The sequence below is a fragment of the Anabrus simplex genome, chromosome 7 (genome assembly GCF_040414725.1).
Source record: "Anabrus simplex isolate iqAnaSimp1 chromosome 7, ASM4041472v1, whole genome shotgun sequence".
NCBI classification, from domain to species: domain Eukaryota; kingdom Metazoa; phylum Arthropoda; class Insecta; order Orthoptera; family Tettigoniidae; genus Anabrus; species Anabrus simplex.
The window spans coordinates 117,660,511-117,685,172 of record NC_090271.1 but is presented as its reverse complement, the minus strand read 5'-3'; the positions used below and the strand labels follow the sequence as shown (position 1 = coordinate 117,685,172).

Genomic DNA, 24,662 nt, shown 5'->3' with positions numbered 1-24,662 from the left:
CTTAACTTATTAGTGTATTCTAGATGCATTTCGGCTGGATATTGTATCCAAGTGAGACTGGTTTAATCAGACTAAAGAAAGTGAACTATCGTAACTAGTTAAGTGTGTCGATGTTATACTTACATTCTAATTGCAAGGTGGACCTCAGATGTGTCCAGTGATCTATTGTAAATGTGTAAATATTTAACTTCTACGTCACAAAGGAACTGATCATCTTAATAATTTTTAAAATACTGAATATTATTTTTCGTCTTATTTTGCGAGCCAGCGCTGACTCATTCTCCATACGTATTTTCAGTCAATTTTAAATAATGCGTTGCATAATATGGAAATTTAGTAACTTAAGATTTTATTAATAAAATATCTTGTTATTTTTCTATAATTGCTGGTGTCATGAATTCTTTAATTACTGTCTAGTTTGTAAGTTAATTAATGGCTAAGAAAGGTACCGTGTAATTAAGTGTACATTTAACCATGGTATGTTCTCTCGAAGTCAATACTCTGATAAGGTTGTCGACGATGATAATTATTATGTCGTGAGTATCGATAGGTGTCACCCGTGAGTTGGGATTCTCTTGAACTTACGTTAAGCGAATTCTACAGTAAGATTACATGTCTTACTTGCCATAAGAAAACCCTGAGGTATCCGCTGAGCGACTCCATTTCGTCAAACTAGGCTGCCCAACGACGAGTAAGAAAATGGAGGTATCGGGTAAAGAATGTGATCCCTCTTTGCGGTTACATCGTTCACTCAAATTTTTGGCCACAAGGTGCTGTACACTTTTCATATATGCGAGGAGCCCTACGTAGCGACCAACCATTGCAGGAGCACCATCAGTAGCTATAGTCAAAATATTGGTTAGCGGTATTTCCTTTTGTAGGAAAAAATCTTCCAATGTTTTAAAGATAGTTTCTCCTTTCGTGTCTGTCTTTAATGTTCTGGTAAAAAGCAATTTATTCTTCTTGGCATTTTCCTTCTTTTATAAACCGTACATACGATAGCAAAAGAGACTCGTTTCATTGCAGTGTTGACTGGTCCAGCTGTAATGCGAATCTTGTCGTTTTCAAGTGTTCACACAGTGTCTCTTCAGTGTTCTCCGACATCTCGTCAGTTCTTCTTTGTACTGTATTATTGCTCAAAGATAATTTCTTAGTAACATCAAAGGCAGGTGTATGGGGCATTGTCGTTAAAGCTTCTTTAATAGCCGGCAAAATCAACTCTTCCCCAATCGTGCGTGGTTTCCCTGATTTAGCAATCATCAATGCAATATTATGCCTTTGCTGGCAGGATGTAGTGTTTTCAGTGCACTATGTCTTCTGGTATGGGCTATAATAAATTTGTTACTTTCATTGACCTGTCTCCGTCTCATCCTTGGCTTTGACAATACGAAAGTGACCGAGGTATGAGCGATTCTAGAAATACCGTTCCTCATACAGCCAGTCCCTGTTATATATGGTGCGAAAATATCACTCATAGGGTCGGTTGGTGCATGCATTTCAGTGGGCTTGGCAGACTGATATGTAATAGCAACATCTGGCTCAGTGAGGAAAGCAACGGGAAACTACCTCACTCCTCATTTCCCTAGTATGCCTCTTCAGTGACACCTAGGTTATCCATGACAGCTGTTGATGGAGCTGTAGAGGATCAAACCAGCCTTCGGGCTGAATACCCAACATACCAATGCAATATTGTAGGATGTACGCACGCCATCGCTATTCTGTATTGGAACTGCAGAAAACATACTAGTCACAGTGGCCTCATTCAGATAACGCGCTTCCAGATTTTGAAAATAATACAGGGGTTTGTCTTTCACGTTGTTATGAGTCCTAGTGTAATGGTCCACAATCCTTGATGGCTTCATAGCTTCATTCGTGAAGGTTTCTAGACACATTAGGCATATTGGTTTAGTTTCATCAGCTTTAAATGGAACAATTCCATACTTTAAGTAATCCACTTTATACTGTCGTACAGCGCATTTTCTTTTTGGCTCAGACATATGAGATTGCTTCCTGAAATAAAAAATAAAAATTACCTTTAGCATTTCTCTGAATTTTTTGGAGTACGGTAAGATACAATTTATTAAAAGCCTAGGTTACATGGTTTAGCTTGCACTGAGGGCCTGAAGAATAAAAAGTGAAATGAAATGAAAAACCAATATTAGGCTACCACGTTTGGTACCATTCATTTGTTTATTATTGTTTTATATACCTTCAGTCTTCAGAGGGTCAACGGTTCAAGGCATAGTTGGGTACCTGAGTATTAGGGGACAAAACTATTGGGTATTTATATTTTATAAACAGAACTGAAAGACTTGAAGCACTGTTTACCTTACCTTACCTGGTGACCTTTTATACGTTAAAAACAAACCCGTCTAAATTGAACACGTTTTTTTTCTTGCCGTACGAATAAAAAAAGTAAGGTTAGAAATTATACGAAATATTAGTACGCCTTGTTACTATCACTATTAATATATAATTATAATGAATATAGTTAAAACGGTACATTAATATTCATCACTGTATGCAATTGCTAACTTAACCTAAAAAAATAGTGTAAACAAATTTACCTTGTTACTCAACCAAATCAACACACGAAGTTTAAAAATACATTATAATCACAACACTAAAACTCTAACTAAAAATGTCATAATTATTTGTGTACACTACACGCCACTTTTTAGTTGTACACCTAACCGACACTAATAAACAACATAACTCTGCGAATGCCGGCAGGAGATTAACGGAACAGTAAAGTTACAAATTCTCGCCCGGAGCAGAGCGCTGCAATCGCCACGCGCAGGGGCAGACAATACACAAGCATTTCGTTTTTCAGAATCTGTTGTATGCACTGTGCACAAAATGTAAACACAATTATTTAATAAACTACTGTAGTTGTAAAGAGATTAAAAAGGAAACATAATTTGACATAATTAAATTACTTGTTTGCAATTTTATTTTATTCCTTGTTTTTATACGAAAAACCTTCTCGGCCATATTGTATATAGTAAAAACTGAATTATTGGTCCACCAATGTTTTCAAATCGCCCATCGAATTCACATTCTGTCAGTGTCGCCCACTGGCGTGCTAAAATCGCCCACTACTGGGCGAATTCGCCCAGTTTGGGAATCTCTGCGCTAGACGGATGCTTCGATCTCAAACAGTAGACTCCACTAAGGCTTAGATACTTTTTTCATTTGAGACACGATCATACCAAGCGACCTTCAAAATATTACGTAGGAAACTCCGGTAAAAGAATTTAGATTACAAGCTATTTGTGCTGAAACTGGCCACGTTTCACTGGCATACATCGTAGTTGGAATAACAACCGCCTTTTAAGATTAATTTGGTCTTGGTTGTTACTGTTGTGGTTGTCCAAATAGGTTTTAGCTGTTGAAATACCACACTGGCTTTGTTAGTTTTGCAGATGACATCTGTTTCCATACAGTTATCTTACGAGAAAATGCTATCAACGTATGTAAACAGTTGCATTTGGTCAATTTTCTGTTGTACAGCTGTAATTTGCTTTCAGGCGACTCAGTACATTCAGTGTATTTTAATGTTATAAGGAGTCGTCCGAGGGGGTGGTGAATGTAAAGTAGGGCAACGTCCAATGACGGTATTCAGTTGGTAAATTACACAAAATATGTATCTCTCACTGACCACACGACATCTCATAATCTGCAGGTCGTCGGGATGAGCAGCGGTCGCTTGGTAGTCCATGGCCCTCTGGGGCTCTTGCGCCATGGGGTTTGGTTGTATGCATGTTTAGTGCCTTACCGATTCGAGGACTTTGGTGACCTGAGCCAGTAATCAAAGCATCATGAGCCGGAGTTTCCTTGAGGCAGAATGGTAACTACCCATACGCTCGTATTCCAGCCAATATCGCGCGCTCCACCTACCCAAGTATCGATGACGCTCAGCGTAACAATTTTTCAACACAGTTAGACCCTCTGTTACGCAGACCTCAAGAATGTAGAACGTCCATGGCTGAAACGAAAGACAAAAACGGTTCCCTCTGTGGGCGACGGCAGTAGGGTATTTCATTACACGCCTCTCCGGCTCCTTGGCTGATTGGTAAGCGTAGTGGCTTTTGGTTAAGGGAGCCCCTGGTTTGATTCCCGTCCGGGTCGGAGATTCCAACCTTAAATGGCTAATTCCCTTCGCTCAGAGACCGGATGTTTGTGGTGTGCCTAACATGCCACAACGCATACATCACATATAACACTACCCTCCACCACAATTACACACAGTTTCCTACACATGGCAGAAGCCACCCACCCTCAACGGAGGGTCTGCTTAACAAGGGCTGCACGAGACTATCAATAGCCAGACGGAATTATTATATTATACTGCACCCCTGTGTCGTAAGAGCAGACCCATTCGGCACTCCATGTCGTACGTTGTGGGCATGCCAAAGATATTTGGTGACACATTGTTGTTTATCCTACTAAATTAAATAGAACTCAGTCATAGATCGCCTAAGAGTAATCCGGTTTAAATGTCCTACAGACGATCGATCTGATTTGGTAAGGTAGTCAGGCGGTCGGATGGCACGGCCACTTCTCCCGACAAGAGTTTTGTCGGACGACACAACTACACACAACCTGATTTAGCGCTTGATCTGACCAAATCCACCGGACTACCTGACCATATCAGACAGTCTGTAGGGCCTCTTATTCTGCCAACTGGTAGAGAGAAGGAGAACGTCCAAACGGGCGTGCAGGCAGCAAATCAAGATGCCTCCACATTGTAACTGAGGCCAAAATTAATTATTGTTGTTGTATGAGGCTACTATAATGGGGACCCCAAGACCTCCCAAATTGGCAACGTGTGTTGATCACGGGTCCCCCTAACCGACATTATTTCCGGGGATGCGATGGCCGAGTGGCATTGTGACTGGCTTCTCACCAACGCGGCCGCGCTTCTTATACCGGTCAATGCATGTGGGATTTTTGAAATGCCACGTCCTTGTGGTTCGGGTTCCATGTAAAACGGCAGGTCCTATAGTTCTGATCGCGATATCGACTGTCACATAGAAAAGCTACAAACTAGCTACTGACAATGCTTCCACTTTCCCATTCCTATATCATCCAGATGTTTCTTCACCCCATCCACCCAGTAACCCTCATTTTGATGTTTCATTACACCAGGAAGATGCTGGGGCTGTACCTTAATTAAGGCCACGGTCACTTGCCTCCCACTCCTAGCTCTATCCTATCACATCGTCGCCGAAGACCTATCTGTGTAGGGCGTCGTAAAGCAAATAGTAGAAAACAAAACAAACGTTAACAAAATCATTTTTTAATGTTATAATAACACTTACATAGAGCTGAGTTCACTGTTGCTCTGGCAGATGGTGCTGATAGCGGATTGACGATCTGACGTTCCTTGCTCTAAATTGTCGATGGAACATGCTTCACGAAGCGCAGCTTGTGGAACTGGTATCTCACGAGTTTCATGTTCTGAAATAACATTTTCATTTGGTTAAAATTTACAATTTATAATAACAAGAGTGGTGGTGGTGGTGATTATTGTTTTAAGAGTAAGTACAACTAGGCAAACATCCTCTATAGAAAACTAATCAGAGAGTAAAAATAGAAGGGATTTGACACTTCGAAAAATGAAGGCATCGGCCAAAGCAAGACAAGGGCTACAAAGGACGTGAAAATGAAAGACTCCCTAGCCTTCGAATGCTCTAATAGCGTCAGGGTCGGAAAAGAACAAGAGTTGACCAATGTAGGTCTGATAGGATAGATGAAAGTGAGGAGCCTGGAAAAAGTATAAGCAATGCTAGGACTCAGCTAAGGGCCCCGTGATCGTCAATTCGCACTCCCAAGTTAAGAGCCCTTGGGGGCACCTTTAGTCGAACTTAATCAGTCATAGTACATTGCGCTTCAGGAATTTATCTATCAGTACCGAGCAAGTTGTATGGTCGTTAATGGTCGTATGGCCGCAGCTTCCACTCAGGAGTTACTGGCTTTATATCCCACCATTGAATGACGATTATTATTATTATTATTATTATTATTATTATTATTATTATTATTATTATTATTATTATTCCTGTTTTAAGGTGCCTAACATCTAGGTCATTGGTCCCTAATGACATGAGATGAGGTGATAAATTTACATAAAGAATAAGATGTTTATGAATTCAGATAAAATCAATGAATTTGATTTATAACGTCTTGATTTCCATAAAATGATTAAAACATGAATTAAAATGTAATTAAATTTAATAAGGCATTGACGTGCTACGCCTCCGTGGCTCAGGCGGCAGCGCCTTGGCCTCTCACTGCTGGCTTCCGTGGTTCAAATCCCGGTCACTCCATGTGAGATTTGTGCTGGACAAAGTGGAGGCGGGACGGGTTTGTCTCCGGGTACTCCGGTTTTCCCCGTCATCTTTCATTCCAGCAACACTCTCCACTATCATTTTCATTTCATCAGTCAGTCATTAATCATTGCCCCGGAGGAGTGCGACAGGCTTCGGCAGCCGGCACAATTCCTATCCTCCCGCAAGATGGGGGCTCCATTCATTTCATCCCTGACCCAGTTACTGACTAGAAAACAGGCTGTAGGTTTAGAAAAAAGAATTGACGTGTTCTAAAGGGAAATTTAATGCAAAAATGAAATTTGAATACAAACCAAGAACAGAGTTAAAAGATGAAAGATGGTAATGACATTATTTTTACGTCCCACTAACTACTTTGGACGGTTTTTGGAGACGCCGAGGTGTCGGAATTTTGTCTCGCAGGAGTTCTTTTATGTGCCACTAAATCTACGGACACGAGGCTGACGTATTTGAGAACCTTCAAATATCACCGGGCTAAGCCAGGATCGAACCTGCTAAGTTGGGGTCAAAAGGCCAACGCTTCAACCGTCTGAGCCACTCAGCCAGACTAAAGATGAAAAACTAAAAGCTTAATTTAGATTAAAAGATTTTCCAAATATCAATTTAATTTATATTAAACAAAATTTTAAAAAGAACTAGAATGAAATTTTACTGTTAAAAACGATTTAACTGGCCACTATCCCTCATGAAACGGATGACGAGGTGTACTGAGCACTCGTTATCTCATAGAATGAGAGGTCCGAGCCAGTGGCTACGCGGTTTTCGTCATAGTAGCTGTCATCTTGCATTCGGGAGATAGCGTGTTCGGGCCCCGCTGTCAGCAACCCTGAAGATTCTTCCCTTTTCAGTGGTTTCCTATTTACACACCAGGTAAATGCTGGGAATGTACGTTAAGGCCACAGTCACTACTTTCCCATTTCCAGCCCTTTTCTATTCCGTCGTCGACATAAGACCTGTCTGTGTCGGTGCGACGCAAACCAAACTGCAAAGTAGAATGAGGGATATATTTCTCGGAAGTTGTAGGCTAGGTGGACATCGGCAAGGTCCATACAGTCCGTAAGGATGTGTACTACGGTTGGATATGCCCCGCAAGAACACATCGAGGAGTCTTCTCTCTTCATTAACTAAGAGCGCATCGTTAACATCACAGTTTATTTCGGGAGATCTGAAGGGAAATCTTCCACACTATCGTTGTTCCTTTAGTCGTTCTCAGATTATTGGAAAGAGGGGTCTTTAGGCCTGTAGTGGCCAGATCATTGGCACGCTCCCGGTGGTAGGCGAACCACACTTTTGATCGCTGTCCGTACTATTAGCAATCAAAGCGAGCGCTGCTCTTACCAGCCTTAATTCAGCTTGAAAAAGCAGAAACCCGGTTATCCTGATTTGCCAGGGGCAAACGTTAAGCTGATAAGGGGCCTGCCACTCCTCTTCCCAGTGGGACATAACCAAATGTCTCAGCTGAGAACTAATATCACTGGCTGGAACCTTGTAAAGCAACGGAGGCAGTGTGACTGCATATTTAGCAATCGTATCCAGCAACTCGTTTCCCGCTATGCTCATGTGGTTTTGAAACCACAGAAATGTAATTCTGGTGCTTACCTTCCACAATCCGGCCAGCAGGTCCTGGATGCGTTGCACCAGAGGCTGTGGGTCCGTCTCCATGGCTAAATGGTTGGCGTGCTGGCCTTTGGTCACAGAAGCCCCGGGTTCGATTCTCGGCTCGGTCGGGAATTTTAATGACAGTTGGTTAATTTCGCTGGCACGGAGGCTGGGTGTATGTATTGTCTTCATCATAATTTCATCCTCATCATGACACGCAGGTCGCCTACGGGTGTCAAATCAAAATGCCTGCGTCTGGCAAGCCGAACTTGTCCTCGGACACTCCCGGCACTAAAAGCCATACACCATTTCCATTTCATTTATCAGAGGCTGTCATAGGAAACATGTATCGACAGATTGTAACGCGCTCAAATAGTCAGCAAACAGCATGAAATTTAGTGCTGACGTTCACTGGATAGCACGTACCGCAGAGTTTTGAATATGGCATAGAACTCTGCTGTGTAAACGCTACAGGTTTCGGGTAGAGGACAAAGAAAGCTCTTACCATCGAAAATGGAAGAACAGCCTACTTTCCCTTCTGTCCTCGAACCATCCGTATAAATAACTACTGGCTGATCTTGGATAGCATTAGGTCGTTGTATTAACCGCGGAGGTACCTTATTTGCTGTTCTAAAGCTATGAGGAACCGTTGATATGTCAAACAATCTGTAACTGCTGTCGACGCGCGTAGCAAACGGCCGTGTTGCTCGTGGATAAGCGGCATACGCAGGGGTGGCTTGGATGAAGTGACATCTGCCGTACATTTACAGCATAGGATAATAGCACTTGCTCGCAGCCAGCAGGCTAGCTACTGAACTTGCGCGGAAAGATCCCGTTGCCAGCCTCACTCCACTGTGACGGACGCTATCCAGCTTCTCTAGCACTGATTTACGCGCTGATCCATATACTGCACGGCCGTAATTTAATCTTCGTAAAATAATTGTCCGATAGGACCGTAGGCAAACAGGGTCAGACCTCTTAGGGCATAATGCCTTCAGCTGACGTACATGCGGTTACCGGATTAATTTGCTATCGAAAGGGAGTCCCAGGAATAAATAGGTGTCATTTACAGGTAGAGAAACATTCCCCGAAAACAGTTCAGGATTGGTATGGCGAGTACGTTGACGGTAAACAACCGAGGATTTTGTGGCTGAAAACCAAAAGCCGTGCTTCCATCGTTCGATACTCGTTATCACTTGTAACTATCGCTCAGGGATAGCCTTCGTTTGAGCACTATAATGTAGGGTGTACTCATCTACAGGGTCTTTCTTATAAACCCAGACCGTCCAGCGGCGTTTTTACTTCCTGAGTTCTAAGCAGCTGTACGAGGAGCGCGCATAATTCTTGATCTTGCAAGGAGCGTGCACGTGTTCGACATACAGTCAATAGCCAGTCTGAGTTTCAGCTGTTTACATGGTGAGATAGTTATCATTGCAACACCGTATTTTCGTATGTAAAAGTTATTTTAAGTACGAGTCGATTCGGCGGGTATGCGATGCATTTGTTCAGCAATTTCCTGGTGAAGTGCCACCTTCACGAGCACAGATTCACGTAAAGGGGCCCACAGACGTGCAATATTATTGCGCAATATCGGGGTTTGTGCAATGAAATTGATAGTGGGTATTTAATATTGAAGGGTTGTGCAATATATTGTACGAAATCAAGAAAGTTTGAAATATATTGCGCAAATCGCAAAATACTGTGCTGTGTGTTGGCAATATTGTGCAATATCCCGTCCTCCCGCCAGTTGGTATCAACAAGCGTTGGAGAAGGTATCGTGACGGCAGGCAAAAAGGAGGAGAAAAAGTTTATTTTGGAGTTAATCGAAGTGTACCATGGCCTTCCGGCTCTGTGGGACGTTAAGAGCAAAGCGAGGAGTTCATCATACAATTCACCATTCATGCGCAGAAAATTTCGAAAATGATTTGGTTCCCATTTTTGTGCAATAATATTGTACGTTTATATGCAGCTAACAATATATTGTACAATCCATTTTGCGCAATAATATTGCACGTCTATGGGCCCCTTAATTGTAAATACATTTGAAACTACTGGCACAGTGCTCACAAAAGAACATGCGTGCACACGAACAGTTTTAAACAGAGGAATAGCTAGATGACGTTGTTGCGAATTTTGAACGGTCACCGAATAAATCACTCACAAAATCAGCACACCAAGTACGGGTTTCGGTTTCTTCTGCACCCAGAGCTACAAAGCTGTTATAGAACCGTACAGGTTTACACGGGTCCATTGTTTAAAACCTGCTGAACCAGCCACAAGAGTGACATATTATGAGTGGTATTTTGCATCATTGAATGGTCGTTTATTCGACCCACAGCTTGTGTTCTTTTCGGATGAGGCCTGGTTTCATCTTAGTGGTCGTGGAACAGTCATAACTCTCGCTGTTGGTGTGCAGGCAATCCTGATGGTGTTTATAAAGTCCCTCATTAAGAAGTATGACACTTAAAGCATCTTTTATAAGGTAAGATTGCATATAAGATTGTATACGCGCTTAAAGCAGGGCGGTCACGCGCGACGTAAGTTGGGCTGATGCAGCTGCCGTAGCACAGCATTTATAAGAGATACCGTGTGCTTGTAGTGTTGGTACGACTGTTGGACTAGCAGAAGCAACGATACCATTGCTTAGAGCATAACAGCTTCAGTTGTCATACATACGTCTCCCAGGTTAATTCACTATCGAATACGACTCCCAGGTATCAGTAGGTGACAACTACCGACAGATCTGACCCATTCTCTGAGGAACTCCAATCTCTCCTACGTGATAATGTGAATATGTCTATGATCCCCTCTCGTTCCCGCACTATTCGGGCACAGAATACGTGGAGGGATAAAAAATTCGCAATAAATGCCGCCAGATTGCCTCCGAATTTCAACTGAAGTGCGGTTGAGAGTGTGCCATATCATATATGCCCCAAATATTAATTATATAATATGGTGTAACATTGTGCATCTAATACAAGCAGGAGTCATGATGCGACCTAGAAGTTGCGTAATGCAGTATTCCGTCATCGCGTGACATCAGTAATAGCTTCTTAGCTATGCATAGCGACAGTGAATAACTCGGGTATTCCGTATGAGTCAGTCGGGGATGCACGAGAGTGTTTGAGAGCGGCCGACTATAAAAGGACCAATCACAGCCCTGGAAGTGATATGGCAGAATGAAGGGATTTACAAAACAAATTAAGTCAGTCTTACCAACTTCTAAATTTACAGTGCTGCACTACTCTTTATTTTATTAGGCAATTTGTTATAAAGCTAGACTCCACGGTTTTAATATGAAATAGAAGCCAGTTAAACATTAAAAGAACTACCTGTAGACAGTTGCAATACTTAATTTGAATTAATAAAGTAATTAACATATTTTTATTGAATCAACGCTTTTGCAGAGTAGTGGGTGAGCAGTAACGTCATCATGCCAGTGGAATCCCCTAAGATATGACTAATACCGGGAGCTTGGTGTATATAGCAGCCTCTGGTAATGGAAAGTCACTCTGCTTTTGAAGTGTGAACCACGCGGGTCGGTCTTTTTGATATTAAGCCAGTGGTATAGGAAAGTAATTTTTTTTAGTGACCAGTTTCGAACATATAAGTAGTCAATTTGTGAAGCTGAAACGTTTCCTTTATGAAAATATGCATTACATGAATGCAAGTGATAGATTGCAGTTACGAGTGTGCATAGCATATTAACAGAGCAATTACCTTTGCTATATAAATAATATCACGTATTCACGTATGTCAAAGTGCGGTGGTGACACGGGATTATAACAATAAAAACGATAGTTACTGTCGATATGTCCGTACCCGTGTATGCGTAATTTGCATACGGTTTGTGCAAATACCGTGTTCGGTACGCGTTCGGTTTCGCGAAGAACTTGTACGAACCGTCGTCATCGTATTGATACAATTAAATGGTGTGTGCGAAATTTCTACATGATGAAGAGAGAAGAAAAGACTTGCAGAGTATTTGATAACGCCATGCAGTTTGGTGCAATAATGGCGTAATTTGCTGGACGCTGTGGCCTGGAATCATGAAGAAGCTGAGACGCTACCAGTTAAGTTCATTTTAATTATAGGCATGCTTAGATAGAAGGAATTAGGCTAATTCGATCCCAGTGTAATGTAAATGTAAATGTCAGTCTTGTTGTGACTGAGCTATGTTGTATTTTATAGATTAGTGTCATGTTTCAGGGAAATGCATGTTCGGAGCCCTGACTTTTTTATATTACTTTATTTCCGTTTTATAAGATGGGAAAGAGGGAAATGATTAGGTGTAGATGAGGACATATATGTCTAAAGGTAACTGTGTATTCCATTTTGGTACAAGATGTAGACTCTTTTAGTATGAAGGCTACACAGCCTAAAGTTTGGTCTGGGAATAAAATTTAGCAAGGTATTTTTTTTCCTGCATGTAGCATGTTTATAGGAGTACATGGCAGTGATGACCAACGTAAAAGTGCACCGTCGAACTAATATCTTCTAGATCCGCAGATAGAACTAGCTAATTGGTATTGAGTTATGTTTTTATGAGAAAAAGGCCAGATTAGCCTGATACTGAGATTACACTGTGTGTTATTACAGGACGGAAGTGTCTAAAAATGGATACCGGGAAAGATACAATGGTGTTAGCTGCATGAAAAGAGAGAGGTTTGATTTGCCTCAAATGTTCATTATGATTGTGAGAATCGAACTCACGGACCCCAAAGTGTTAGGCCAGATGTGTTGAGTATCATATCTGCAAGCCGTGTTATATTGGAATATGTAGTTAAGGCCATAGGGATGTGAATTGGTGCTTAAGTTTGAGTTCGAGGCCTTGTGTTAATTAAATGAACAGAGAAGTGAATGGCAGCGTAATTTATGTTTTCAAACATATTAGAATTTCTCAAGCAAGATTTACCAAACCAATTAGTTAGAGTCTTTTCTGGCGAAGTAAGATGTTTTCATAGCTGGCGCATTAGAAGTGTTCCGTGATTTATATTACAGCGTGCTTAGTGAAAGATCAACAGACGGATAGCTGAGCCTGGAGTTCGGTGTTCTTTTTATATGAAGGAGTCTAGTATCTTATTGTTTATATTTCAGATATTGAATACACAGATGATAATTTTTTTTTATTTGCATGTCTTTACAGGTTTCTCCGAGGGTGTATTTTGTATTAATTTGTGTTACTTGGTTTGTTGTTGATTATGTCATGGCCAGCGTTGAAAAGATTTGTTCTTAAATATGAGTCCGAAACTCATTCTATTGGGAAGCAGGCTTCTAAGCCATCCAATTTACACTGACTGACAGAGCAAATGCAACACCAAGAAGGAGTGGTTCGAAAGGGATGAAAGTTGGGGAAAAAGCAGAGACGGCACGGACGAATAATTGATGTTTATTTCAAACCGATATGCAGGTTACACAATGCGCACGGCATCGACTCAGTAGGATGTAGGACCACCGCGAGCGGCGATGCACGCAGAAACACGTCGAGGTACAGAGTCAATAAGAGTGCGGATGGTGTCCTGAGGGATGGTTCTCCATTCTCTGTCAACCATTTGCCACAGATGGTCGTCCGTACGAGGCTGGGGCAGAGTTTGCAAACGGCGTCCAATGAGATCCCACACGTGTTCGATTGGTGCGAGATCCGGAGAGTACGCTGGCCACGGAAGCATCTGTACACCTCGTAGAGCCTGTTGGGAGATGCGAGCAGTGTGTGGGCGGGCATTATCCTGCTGAAACAGAGCATTGGGCAGCCCCTGAAGGTACGGGAGTGCCACCGGCCGCAGCACATGCTACACGTAGCGGTGGGCATTTAACGTGCCTTGAATACGCACTAGAGGTGACGTGGAATCATATGCAATAGCGCCCCAAACCATGATGCCGCGTCGTCTAGCGGTAGGGCGCTCCACAGTTACTGCCGGATTTGACCTTTCTCCACGCCGACGCCACACTCGTCTGCGGTGACTATCACTGACAGAACAGAAGCGTGACTCATCGGAGAACACCACGTTCCGCCATTCCCTCATCCAAGTCGCTCTAGCCCGGCACCATGCCAGGCGTGCACGTCTATGCTGTGGAGTCAATGGTAGTCTTCTGAGCGGACGCCGGGAGTGCAGGCATCCTTCAACCAATCGACGGGAAATTGTTCTGGTCGATATTGGAACAGCCAGGGTGTCTTGCACATGCTGAAGAATGGCGGTTGACGTGGCGTGCGGGGCTGCCACCGCTTGGCGGCGGATGCGCCGATCCTCGCGTGCTGACGTCACTCGGGCTGCGCCTGGACCCCTCGCACGTGCCACATGTCCCTGCGCCAACCATCTTCGCCACAGGCGCTGCACCGTGGACACATCCCTATGGGTATCGGCTGCGATTTGACGAAGCGACCAACCTGCCCTTCTCAGCCCGATCACCATACCCCTCGTAAAGTCGTCTGTCTGCTGGAAATGCCTCCGTTGACGGCGGCCTGGCATTCTTAGCTATACACGTGTCCTGTGGCACACGACAACACGTTCTACAATGACTGTCGGCTGAGAAATCACGGTACGAAGTGGGCCATTCGCCAACGCCGTGTCCCATTTATCGTTCGCTACGTGCGCAGCACAGCGGCGCATTTCACATCATGAGCATACCTTAGTGACGTCAGTCTACCCTGCAATTGCCATAAAGTTCTGACCACTCCTTCTTGGTGTTGCATTTGCTCTGTCAGTCAGTGTATAACAGAACGGTCTGTTAAGCAAATTCAGTGTAGATGTAAGCTAAGGTCCCTGAAATATTGATTTGATGATAAGTGATGTACATATAGACTTATTATGGATCGGATTTAGCATAATTTTATTCTGTCGCGGTATGTCCTGTAATTATAATTTAAATGATATCCGTCAGGATGCGTTAAAATGAATTTAACTGCGTAGGTCGAAGCGAAGTGTGAATTTCTTCCCCAGGTCGTTGCGTTTATTTTGTAACTGTTTTTATTTTGAAACGGGACATTGCCCGTCCTTTGTAAATTGATGTAATTTATGTTAATTATGTGCCCGGCACATATTAATTTTTTTGGCAGTTATTTGAGCCATATTTTAATTATTTTTTGTTTATCTCGAATTTCAATAATGTTTATTAGTAAATAAATCCATCTTACCCCTTTATTTTGTATTTTATTTCGGAAATATGATACTGTTTCCCGTTCATATACCCATGGTATTTATTTTATCCTGAGATTTTTAATTTATTTTAGCCCGATCAATTTTTTTAATAACCGAACACGCAGCTCTCCGATTGGCGCCGGTAGACTGTATTTCAGACAGGAACGGTACAAGAGGACGCCACAATGTCATTCGGTGTCATAGGCTTTCTCAAGATAAAAAAAAAGAAAAAAAATACAGCAACTAAATGTTTCCGGAGAAAGGCGTTCAGAATCGTAGTGTTCAATCGTACGAGGTGATCAATCGTAGATAGTGCTGGTGATGATTATTGTTTTGAGAGGAAGTACAACTAGGCAACCATCCTCTATTTAACACTAATCAGAGGGTAGTCCGGCTCCATGGGTAAATGGATAGCGTGCTGGCCTTTGGTCACAGGGGTCCCGTGTTCGATTCCCGGCAGGCTCGGGAATTTTAACCATCATTGGTTAATTTCGCGGGCACGGGGGCTGGGTGTATGTGTCGTCTTCATCATTATTTCATCTTCATCACGACGCGCAGGTCGCCTACGGGAGTCAAACCAAAAGAACTGCACCTGGCGAGCCGAACATGTCCTCGGACACTCTCGGCATTGAAAGCCATACGCCATTTTTTATCGGAGGGAAAATATTGAAGGGATCCGACGCTTCGAAATGTGAAAGTATCGGCCAAAGAAAGACGAGGGCCATACAGGGCGTGCAAATTTAAAGACTCCCTAGGTCTCGCAAGCTAATATCGTCGGAGTCGGAAAAGAACAAGAGTTGACCAAGGGAGGTCGGATAGGATAGATGAAATTGAGGAGCCTGACAGGTGGAAGCAATGCCAGAACTCTGCTAACGGCACCGTGGTCGCCAATCCACACTCCCACGTTAAGAGCCCCTGGGCCCCTTTTAGTCTCCTCTTACGAAGGCAGGGAATACCATGGATGTATTCTATAGCCCCCACCTGCAAGGTTTTCGTCAACATCAGGTTATTTTATTAGCTCTAGAACAGATGAACGTGGAGGTGCGTGTCGGTGATGCTATTTATAAACAATTTTTGAAAGTACACGAGATCACAGGCAATAGCTGGTATTTTTATGTATACATATTATGCTTGTTGATCAGCAACAGTAGATTCAGACCAGAGCGCTAATGGTGTTGAACCATCACAGTTCCATCTGGAGCACTATCTCGGTGGGTCAGTGGTAGAGTATCCGACTTATGATCTCAAGTTCGCGCATTCGATTCCGGCTGAGGTAGTCTGTTTTTGAATGACAGTCAAAAATCTTGACACGCCATGTCATTATTGTTGGCATATCAAAGGTCTCTGGTGGCTCATTCAGTGTCAATTCAAAAAACCCAGGCATAGAAAATGTCCAATACTTCTACATTCGTTGGTAGAGAGCAGACATATCGGAAAGTCGAGATTTGTAGGGAGGACTTCAGAAGGTTTGCGACTCAGTAACTGAGGGAGGTCATACGACTATAAATACACATTTATTTCCCCATAAGGAGGTTGCCCTTGAGGGCAAAGTATACTAAATATATTTATGACTACATAAATTATTTCTCAGTATAGATAATGAACCTTTCAAGGCTTTGAGGACCACATTTTTCGTCAACGACTTTGATAGATTGGTTCTTGAGCGGAATTCTTCGAAGAACTTGGGAATTGTTTCTCTTGCACCGATCATGATGCCTATAAAATCGACGTTATCCGGTCCGTATTCACGTCGGTAGAATTGGACAGTTGATTCGTAGATGCTTTTCTTTTCCTCGCGTACTTCACTGGGCTGGTTAGCGTGCGATTCAAACCGAACCGTAGGATCAATCATATATCCATTCTTGTTATTTTTGAAGGCTATCATATCAGTCCTACGGGTACTGTCGTTCTTCGACAATCCACGGACCTCTTCATGTAACCAGCGGCTCGCAATGACTGAGCGATGGCGCTTCGTATCACAGGGTTTCACCGTAGGGACAGTATCCTAGGACATGAGAAAGAGTTTCTATCTCGTTGTGGCAATGTCGACAGCGGTTTTTGTCCTGCGACCTTCCTGGCACAGCTCGAACGGTTGCGACGTTAGCGCTTATCTTTAGAATATCACGCCAGGCCATCATGGTGTGTTATCCAACTGTTTGCTGAAAGGATTTCTTTAAATAAGATAACACCTTTTCCCTTTTGAGGAAGCAGATACCATTCTTTTTCTTGGAATCCAAAAGACCATTTTTAAAATTTAATAAGCTAACGCAAGGTGAAATGCGCAGGTTTTGTAGGCATTTGTTACTATCCTCAGAGAGATGCCTACTTCTCAAGATGTAATGGTTGCCATTTATTTGCAGGGTAACAAGGGTGCTAATCTGTTGCAGGACATCTCTTGACTGTGATCGGAAAAGTCCTAGACCTTTGAACTCCCGGTGTGTGTATGTCATATCGTCAGGTCTGTCAGCAGGAAGCTGGAGGATTTCTTTCAGCGTGCATTTTATAATTTTGTTGCTGTCTTTCAGAAATTTCAGAGGAATACAGTTCAGCGCAACTGTCTGGAGTGGATAAATGAATGTTGGGCATATGGAAGAATTTATGACGGTGAGCTTTTGGTCTGCAATCCTCTCTGATAATAAAAAAATTACACGAACTAAATGATTTAATTGTTAATAAAGAGGTATCTTACCCGTTTCGTGAGGATCTTCCCTCTCCAGAGACTTGTTACACCACGATCCTACCGGGTACAACATTGGTGTCTTCAGTAACCTGTCCAACTCAAGACGTTCCGGATAGATCATGCGCTGAAAGAACAAGACAACATCGTAGATAAAAATGCGCAATTATAAGGTAGAGGTGGACAGGGAAAGGTATGAAGCTCAAATTACTGGAATCTTAATAAATACGGAGCCGAGACAGCTGAGTGTTATTGTTACTGGCTGCTCAACTAAGGCAGCAGTGGTTTGAATCCCAGCCACACATGCGGTAATGTCATTAGCTGTGGTCTGCAACCTCTTACACAAAAGTGGAGGATCTGTGACTATGATCACGATATCAAGTCACGTAGAACTATAAGTGTGCAATATTTTCTTAACCTTCGTTTGCTCGCATCCTTTAAAATCGCACAAGCGCTCGGAAGGCGGCTATGTTTCACCCGTCACCTTTGGTTTTTTTAATGGGCTCCTCTCTACTTTAGCCCCATAAGTGATGATAGATTGGATTCGTGGACTCTCAAATAACTTCAAATGCACATCAAAAATAGTTTAAAATTAAGTTTTAAGAGGAAGTACAATTGGCCAATCAACACAAATTAGAGGGAAAACGATGGAAGGGGTCCGATACTTCGAAAAATGAAGATGTCGGCCAAAGAAAGACAAGGGCCACCGTAGGGCGTGAACATGAAAGACTTCCTTTTTTTTTTTTTTGCTAGGGGCTTTACGTCGCACCGACACAGATAGGTCTTACGGCGACGATGGGATGGGAAAGGCCTAGGAGTTGGAAGGAAGCGGCCGTGGCCTTAATTAAGGTACAGCCCCAGCATTTGCCTGGTGTGAAAATGGGAAACCACGGAAAACCATTTTCAGGGCTGCCGATAGTGGGATTCGAACCTACTATCTCCCGGATGCAAGCTCACAGCCGCGCGCCTCTACGCGCACGGCCAACTCGCCCGGTGAAAGACTTCCTAGCATTCGCAAGCTTAATACCGTTAGGGTCGGAAAAGAACAAAACTTAACCACGAGAGGTCGGGTAAGATAGATTTAAGTGAGGAGCCTGGCACAAGTAAATGAAAGGAATGTCAGGTCTCACCTAAAGGCCTCGTAGTCACCAACCCAGGTCGCAAGTTGAGAACTCCTGGGGCTTTAAAATCAACGCAATTCTTCCAGGCTTACTAGTAACTAAAACTGTATTACATTTTTTAAATGTATACTTGTATAAATGTATGTAAGTAGGAGTATACCTCAGTGTAAATTTGTAAAAAATAAAATAAAAATAGGCTTTTTGGTACAACAATACAATATTAATAATCAAGGAACATTAAACGAAAAAGAAATAAATTGAAACTTAGGAAAATATAAAACTTGATGTTTGAATCGTGTCATATCTATCGGAACTATGTGTAGCTAGAGAATGATACCGTTTTCCGAAGCTCTAATCACCTCAATGAAGATTTGAAGATCCTCAAAGAGGGTGATGATTTGCCGCCCGCGTGAGTGGATGTAGGTTAATAAATATCGTTTCGTCAGTACGAACGATGGGCCCTTTGGATACTGCGTGGCCTTCGTCAAAGATAAGAAACTGATTTTAAGTACAATGCAAGAGCACTACAAACGTTCAGTCGCATTCATGTACCTACAATTTGAACTTTGCAGGAAAGCTCGCTGTTTATTTTACTTTCGAGCGTTATAAACTTCTGTATATCTGTTTGAACTAATATAGCAAATCGTGCAATTTCCAGTATTATTTCCTATTATTCTAAATGAAGGGACGAAAGGCTGCTGGGATTCGTGCAGCTAATAAGGGGAAAATGTGTATCCTTTAATACCAGTTCTCGAGAAATGTTGAGAAAATAAAACTTGAACAAAATGCAATCGCGCTCCGAGGAAACCAACGGGAAACTGTTTCACTTCTCACTATCCTACTATACCTCTAGTCACATCTAAGCTTGTTATGACAGATGATTAGGATCCAACCAGTCTCAGGGCTGAGTACTCAAGATACATACTTCATATAAGTAGGCCTACGGAACTGGTCGTTCTCGCTACAGAAAATCTGGGTAACCTTACTAATTAAGGTTTTCCAATGTTAGATTGAAATAAAGATACAGGATTGTATACTTTAGTCAAGTAACTATGACGAAGTTCTTTAAGAATGTCTTCAGGTGGGCACCGTGCCGTACTCTGGGGACGAATATACCCACAACTCCTCATAAAGCATAGTCAATTTCCACTCCTACTTCAAGTAGTTCCAAACACATTTTCATGAAGTCTCGGTATAGTCCATTTCCTCATATGATTATTACACATTCCACTACCTTACTTGTTATTTCCAAACCTAGCAGCTATTTAGCAACACACCAGGTTGCTGAACATCACTATTTTATAAGTAAGAGTATTACAGTAGAATACGTATAAATTATACATATCAATGATTACATGGAAATATATTACTACTACACATTATATTCCTACTAGCTATTTTGAACCTGTTGTACGATTGTATCAGTAATGTGGCCTATCAACAGTAACTCTTCTGGCACTTGTCGGAAGTAAAAATGGGAAAACATAGAAAATCATTCTCAGGACAGCCGGCGGTTGGATCCGAACAACTTGTCTCCCGAATGCATAGCTTGGCTCCATAGCCACTGCGCCTTAACAGGCGTGGCCATTTCGCTCGGCAAAGTATAGCTTATCAGACTATAAAGATTTTTTTTTTTTTACAGAAATACAGAGCCAGAACAATCCTGATCCCGTACTGGGTTCTTGCCCCTACGGCGACGTACCGAGAACCTCACGTCGCTACATGATAAGGTCATTGATTGCAAGAAAGAACTTCGTAGTATAAACCTCCGTGTACATGAAGTCCACGGTTTTTCTCGGTGAAGAGCGTTGCATGCGCTTATTTGTTGCAGATGTACTTCCCAGGTTTGTTCAGATCTGCTTACTACAAAACGTCTCGGTATTTTTACTTCAGAATGTCGCTAAACTTCAGCTTCCCATTTTCTAAACTTCTTCTGTACATCCTCTGGCAATGGATCATCTCACCCCATCTTCTAATTCCAGCTATCCTGAATGAGAAGTTTAGAGAATAGGGTCAGAGGGCATGAAAACCCAATGGGATCAAAAATCCTCTGAGCTGACGACAAGAGTTTTCTTCGTATATCACATCCAGTCTCATTTTGAGGCCTCACATCACAGTACAATACATCTTCTTTCTTGTCCCACAATAATCCAAGAACAGGAGAAATCTTCTCAAACGTACTCTTTTTTCCCCCTTGAGGTGCATTCCCAGCCACGTAGTTCAAATCTGGCTCCTGAAAGTAGTTCCATAGGTTCCTCTGAATCAAGGGATGTAACGCAGTTGTCGACATAGAATGAGCTCTTTAATAGCTGTGCTGTTTCTTGCAGTTCAGGTGGGCTGTTTTCTAAATGGAGATCAAGAACTGCACCCAACAAGAATGGACTGCACTTGAGCCCAAATACAACTCGTCGATATCGGAATTTTGAATTTCTTCATGAAGGAATCCTACCCCCATAGGAATCACAAGAAATCTCTGTCTGAAGGAGCAACACAAATTTGCAGAAAGACTCTTTTTATGTCCGAATTTAATCCAATTTCACGACGGCGAAACCTGACCAGAATAGGTGGAATTTGTTCCAGTAGATTTGGTCCATTTTCCAGGCACCCATTGAGAAATGGACTTTCCTTCCCACGGCAAGAGGCATCAAACACGGCTCTTAACGGTGTGGTTGAATTTTCTTTGAATACACCTCTGTGAGGTAAATAGTGACATTTATTTTCAATGTCTTGAAAGGGTATCTCTTCAATCACCCCTTCCTGAAGCAAATCCTGAAACACAACATGTATTCCTGATACTTGTTGCCACTCAACAGTTTGTTAGTCGTCGTCCTGCACCTCTTTTCAGCAATTTCCAAATTGTCGTAAAGCTCCTGAGATACCTCATTCCATGGTAGATGGACTTCGTAACGGCCATCCTCGTCGATTGAGACAGTCTCCTTAAAATGATCTAAGGTAGCCATTTCTATTTCTTTCTTTGATGTCTTCTCAGCAGGATCCCTAATTCTCAGGAAGTCCAATTTCCATAAATCAGTGATTTCAGTGTTTAAAGTCAACACTGAAGTTACCATCATGCTGGACGAGTCGGAGAGACTGTTCGGAGATAGCCTCCCAATAACCCAAGTCGAGTCTCAACGGCCACTGGTCCACATCGCATGGTTTTTATTCCTCCAGTGAGAAGCGTTCCATTGGTGTCCGCTCCTAAAAGAAATTCAATTTCAGGCGTCCCTTCTCCAGAATCAGAGAGAAAAATTATATTATTCCGAGCTCTTTCATCCAAGGACCGCTTTGGGTTCTAGGGACAGTACCACAAATAAGCAGTTGATTCAGTACAGGGATCTAACATGTGTACCTGCAATCAATCAATCAATCAATCAATCAATCAATCAATCAATCAATCAATCAATCAATCAATCAATCAATCAATCAATCAATCAATCAATCAATCAATCAATCAATCAATCAATCAATCAATCAATCAATCAATCAATCAATCAATCAATCAATCAATCAATCAATCAATCAATCAATCAATCAATCAATCAATCAATCAATCAATCAATCAATCAATCAATCAATCAATCAATCAATCAATCAATCAATCAATCAATCAATCAATCAATCAATCAATCAATCAATCAATCAATCAATCAATCAATCAATCAATCAATCAATCAATCAATCAATCAATCAATCAATCAATCAATCAATCAATCAATCAATCAATCAATCAATCAATCAATCAATCAATCAATCAATCAATCAATCAATCAATCAATCAATCAATCAATCATGATCTGCATTTAGGGCAGTCGCCCAGGTGGCAGATTCCATATCTGTTGTTTTCCTAGCCTTTTCCTAAATGATTTCAAAGAAATTGGAAATTTATTGAACATCTCCCTTGGTAAGTTATTCCAATCCCTAACTCCCCTTCCTATAAATGAATATTTGCCCCAGTTTGTCCTCTTGAATTCCAATTTTATCTTCATATTGTGATCTTTCTTACTTTTATAAACGCCACTCAAACTTATTCGTCTACTAATGTCATTCCACGCCATCTCTCCGCTGACAGCTCGGAACATACCACTTAGTCGAGCAGCTCTCCTTCTTTCTCTCAATTCTACCCAGCCCAAACTTTGCAACATTTTTGTAACGCTACTCTTTTGTCGGAAATGTCGCATGGCTTTTAGTGCCGGGATATCCCAGGACGGGTTCGGCACGCCAGGTGCAGGTCTTTATATTTGACTCCCGTAGGCAACCTGCGCGTCGTGATGAGGATGAAATGATGATGAAGACAACATATAAACCCAGCCCCCGTGCCGTTGGAATTAACCAATTAAGGTTAAAATCCCCGACCCGGCCGGGAATCGAACCTGGGACCTCTGAACCGAAGGCCAGTACGCTGACCGTTCAGCGGACTCTTTTGTCGGAAATCACCCAGAACAAATCGAGCTGCTTTTCTTTGGATTTTTTTCCAGTTCTTGAATCAGGTAATCCCGGTGAGGGTCCCATACACTGGAACCATACTCTAGTTGGGGTCTTACCAGAGACTTATATGCCCTCTCCTTTACATCCTTACTACAACCCCTAAACACCCTCATAACCATGTGCAGAGATCTGTACCCTTTATTTACAATCCCATTTATGTGATTACCCCAATGAAGATCTTTCCTTATATTAACTCCCAGATACTTACAATGATCCCCAAAAGGAACTTTCACCCCATCAACGCAGTAATTAAAACTGAAAGGTCTTTTCCTATTTGTGAAACTCACAACCTGACTTTTAACGCCGTTTATCAACATACAATTGCCTGCTGTCCATCTCACAACATTTTCGAGGTCACGTTGCAGTTGCTCACAATCTTGTAACTTATTTATTACTCTATAGAGAATAACATCATCCGCAAAAAGCCTTACCTCTGATTCCACTCCTTTACTCATATCATTTATATATATAAGAAAGCAAAAAGGTCTGATAATACTGCCTTGAGGAATTCCCCTCTTAATTATTACAGGGTCAGATGAAGCTTCACCTACTCTAATTCTCTGAGATCTATTTTCTAGAAATATAGCAACCCATTCAGTCACTCTTTTGTCTAGTCCAATTGCACTCATTTTTGCCAATAGTCTCCCATGATCCACCCTGTCAAATGCTTTAGACAGGTCAATCGCGATACAGTCCATTTGACCTCCTGAATCCAAGATATCTGCTATATCTTGCTGGAATCCTACAAGCTAAGCTTCAGTGGAATAACATTTCCTAAAACTGGTCTGCCTTCTATCGAACCAGTTATTAATTTCACAAACATGTCTAATGTAATCAGAAAGAATGCCTTCCCAAAGCTTACATACAATGCATGTCAAACTTACTGGCCTGTAATTTTCAGATTTATGTCTATCACCCTTTCCTTTATACACAGGGGCTACTATAGCAACTCCCCATTCATTTGGTATAGCTCCTTCATGCGAACATTAATCAAATAAGTATTTCAGATATGGTACTATATCCCAACCCATTGTCTTTAGTATATCCCCAGAAATCTTATCAATTCCAGCCGCTTTTCTAGTTTTCAACTTTTGTATCTTATTGTAAATGTCATTGTTATCATATGTAAATTTTAATACTTCTTTAGCCTTAGTCTCCTCCTCTATCTGGACATTATCCTTGTAACCAACAATCTTTACATACTGCTGACTGAATACTTCTGCCTTTTGAAGATCCTCACATACACACTCCCCTTGTTCATTAATTATTCCTGGAATGTCCTTCTTGGAAC

General features: G+C 42.0%; 1 protein-coding gene across 1 annotated transcript in view; it reads right to left on the bottom strand.

Annotated features, from left to right (window-relative positions):
- CngB (Cyclic nucleotide-gated ion channel subunit B) overlaps nt 1–24,662 on the bottom strand; it is a 117,769-nt gene that overhangs the window by 65,694 nt on the left and 27,413 nt on the right. Inside the window, exons 2-3 of the mRNA XM_067151273.2 lie at nt 17,778–17,892; nt 5,325–5,463 (exon numbers count right to left, since the gene is read on the bottom strand). Of these exons, the coding sequence (XP_067007374.2) occupies nt 5,325–5,463; nt 17,778–17,892 (254 nt within the window). The remainder of the gene's footprint in view (nt 1–5,324; nt 5,464–17,777; nt 17,893–24,662) is intronic.